Source organism: Sus scrofa, chromosome 8, assembly GCF_000003025.6.
Source record: "Sus scrofa isolate TJ Tabasco breed Duroc chromosome 8, Sscrofa11.1, whole genome shotgun sequence".
Lineage (NCBI taxonomy): Eukaryota > Metazoa > Chordata > Mammalia > Artiodactyla > Suidae > Sus > Sus scrofa.
In genome coordinates this window covers 67,474,464-67,477,986 of record NC_010450.4, presented here as the reverse complement: position 1 = coordinate 67,477,986, position 3,523 = coordinate 67,474,464, and the positions used below count along the sequence as shown (strand labels likewise).

At 47.7% G+C, this 3,523-nt stretch overlaps 1 protein-coding gene across 1 annotated transcript; it reads right to left on the bottom strand.

The window, feature by feature from the left end:
• On the bottom strand, positions 400-2,016 carry UTP3 (UTP3, small subunit processome component homolog (S. cerevisiae)). The gene is given in 1 exon segment (NM_001142835.1): positions 400-2,016. A coding segment is annotated over 1 exon segment (1,425 nt). The 5' UTR covers positions 1,889-2,016; the 3' UTR covers positions 400-463.

Genomic DNA, 3,523 nt, shown 5'->3' with positions numbered 1-3,523 from the left:
GGAGCTGCTCAAGAAAAGAGAGAGAAAAAAAAAAAAGAATTATGCTTTAGGTAAATGAAATGTCAGAACTGATTTGTAGGTTATCTTAGAAGTAAGATATTTTCAAAAGTGCATTCTCTTCACTTTACCTAAAAAATTATAAAAATATTCTAAGTTTATTTCTTGCTCCACAACTAGCTGTGCAATTTCCCTTAGCTACTATTTGACAGAATGTTAGAGAACTTTTTTCAATACCATCTCTTTACCCATGCAGCTTCAAATTGCTCCCACACTTATTAGTATGTATGATCTGATTACAAAGTAAAAGACAAATGAATTGAACAAATAACCCAAAGAAATTTCACTACTGACAAGAACTTTAAGGTTAGAGACTAAATATTAATATAGCCACTTCACCAGTTAAAAATAAAAAAAATTTATTGTTCTAAAAATATTACCAAAAAACTTAAGCCAAGCAAAAACTTTACTTAAGCTTAATGCTCTTTTTAACTCCAGCACGAATACCAGACAGTTCACCACTATAACGTTGCTCTTCTCTACGAACTTCCCGAACCTGGCCTCTTCTTCGGATTTTGGCTCTTCTGAACTTCTCCCGGTGTTTCACTCTGGGATTACGATCAATCTTCTTTCTCCTAGGGGTAAGTCCCCTGTTTTTAGCAATCTGGTAAGTAATGGCTCTCTTTGCATTTTGATCTTCAAGAGCTTGTTCTTCAGTACTATTTTCTTCTTTCTTTCTCTTCAATTTTTGCCTGTCTTCTATTTCTTTATAGTATTTCAGTGCAGCTTCTTCATCAAAATCAGAATCATCAGAAAGGTCTGTAACAGCAGCAGCTGAAGTCTCTGAAACAGATTTTGGCTTAGCCTTCGTGGATTTTACTTTTAGGGTCAGTTCTTTCTTTCCAGCACCATCTTTAAGTGTGAGTAGATGACGAATCTCAGAGGACAGCTTCTCATCCACAACTGACAGCTTGTTGATCAAATTTCGATAGGTAACAAGCCTTTCTATGACAGGATGTCCATGTGCAGGAACTCTCCGAGCTTTCAGGATCAAATAAAAACTGATGTTGGAGCAGTAGTTCAAGTAGAGGTTGTACTTGGTCCTCAGGTACTGGCTTCCTTTTCCAGGTGGAATGACTCTTTGCTCCACCAACTGGAGCAATGGCTCCAGTTCATCCTTCATCTCTGTCAACTTAACTTTCAGGTCATCTATCAGCTCCAAGAGCTCTGGTGATTCCTTCCGCAGCATCTTCAGCTTCTCTTTCACTGAAATTTTCGCCAAATCCTTCACGACGCGTGTCTCAGCCTCATTTACTTGAGGTGCTGGTTTTGCAAAGGCAGTCACCCAGGTGACTCCAAAATCGTCCTCCTGCAGGGTCTGGGCTAAGCGCCGCTGAATGAGCTGTGCCTCCTCCTCCTCCTCTCTTTCCTCTTCTTCTACTTCTTGTTGGCTCCGCCGGCCTCGGGACTTGGACCCATAGTCCGTGTCATAGTAAACTTTTTTCCTCTGACCCCACGACAAGCTGGGATCCACCGAGGCCTCAGCCTCACTCTCCACGGAGCTTCCACCATCCTCCTCTTCCTCCTCCTCATCCCCTGCACTCTCTCCATCTTCGTCGTCCTCATCAGCAACATCTAAAGCAAGCACCTCCTCCTCCTCATCGCCATCCTCCTCCTCGTCCCCACTCTCTACTTCGCTCCAGCCCTTAGCCAATGCGGCCCGAGATCGGGCCTCATGGAAGTCATCTACCTTATCTTGGTAGTAACTGGAGTCCCCTGGTGAGGGCGGAGATTCTAAATCGTCTTCATTTTCCTCCACTGGACCGCGACCTGCCTTGGATCGCAGAGCGGCCCACTTAGCCGCTCCTCGCCGCTGCGATCTCCTCACCATAGCTCGCGTCTCAGGTTCTACACAGACGTCAGGCTTTCGGCGACCTCCGACCTCCGCACAGTACCCACGCGGTGCAGCAATACGCCGCCTCTATGACAGCCACGCGCTCCAAGTGGATGCAGGACTTTCCACCTTCTTCCGGCCCCCAGGATGCTCCCTGAGGTGGGTGAACAGGCCTTCCGGTTGGTCCCTCAGCTCTTTCCGTACAGGAACGAGAGTTACGCAGAAGTTCAGTTCCGCAGAACGCTTTTGGAAGACTTCAGTTCTTACTCTCGCGAGCCTGGGCGTGGCTTGGGGGGGAAGGCTAGCGAAGCGCGAGGAGAAGTCGCGGAGAGACCATCAGAGGGCGCTTTAGCTCTGTGCCTAAGAGAGGTCCGGGGCTGAGAGGCGAGTTGTACTGCGCCTGTACTGGGCGTCGCTGGCACCCAGTCCAGTTCAGGTGACCATTTGGCATTGTTTTGTCTTCTCCGCTGAAGGTTAATCAAGTTGTTTCTGTCTCCACAACTTCTAAATACGACGTATCTGGGCACCATAGCCTGAGGCGGCGGCGGCGGCGCGCCTGGAATAGAGAGTCCTGGCGTGGGCGTCCTGCGGGACGGAAGGTGGCCCACCTCCCGCTCCCTGCCCTCAGGCCTCGGGGATGTCGGGGGATTTGTGTCCCTGAGTGTTTCCGAGAGGTGGCGTTGGGAAGGCAAGAGCCGCTCTCTGGAGTTAGACTTTCTGAGGAGCTGAAGTTGGCTGCAGAGGGCACCTCGATTTCTCTTCCTTTTAGTGGAAAAGGTTCACTCTTAGAGATATTTTGGAAATGACACGTTTTAACTCTCAGGGGCAGACCCTTTAGGAATTCTTCAACGCCTAACGAGCACAAGGCAGCGTGTTAGACTCTGGGAGAACCACGGTGGGCGGCAGCAGGTGCTGCTCCTGAAGTCGTGGCACCTGAGGTCCAGCAGGGGACACGCATTAAGCAAGTAATTACACAAAACGTGCCAAATTACATGTACTTCGCAGGAATGCTGTGAACACTTGTCCTATGTTACCCAGCCTTCAGCTGCTGAAAACGCTCAACATGCCTTTTACATCATTGTTTTTGTACACCTACCTCCCCTTCGCCCCCCTAACTACCAAGTGCTCCCGCCCAAATTTGGGAAATTTCTGTTGTATTGAAGAGACAGCTTAAGCATCACCTCTTGGATCTCTTCTCTAACCCCCTGTATCATCTGGTAGAGCTCTGTGAACACGAGTACCCCATACAGTGTCTGGCACAGGGTAAGTGTTGAATGAAGAATTGTTTAATGACTACTGAAATGACAGTATTTGATTATCTATCTCGTGCTACGCAAACGGAGTGAATGAATGGTGCACAAGGCTGTTAACATCCCTAAGGGAGCTAACCTGAGCCGGAGTGGATTTTAGGAGTCATTAAGTCCAACTCCAGTATCTTCAGTGTTTCCATGTGGAGGAATTCCCTGATGGCTCAGCTGGATAAGGATCCCCAGTCATCTCTGCTGCACCTGGGGTTGCTGCTGTGGCACAGGTTTGTCCCTGGTCAGGGAATTTCTGCATGCTGCTGGCTGGGTCAAAAAAAAAAAAAAAAAAAAAAAAAAAAAAAAAAAAAGATACATGTGGGGGAGTTCC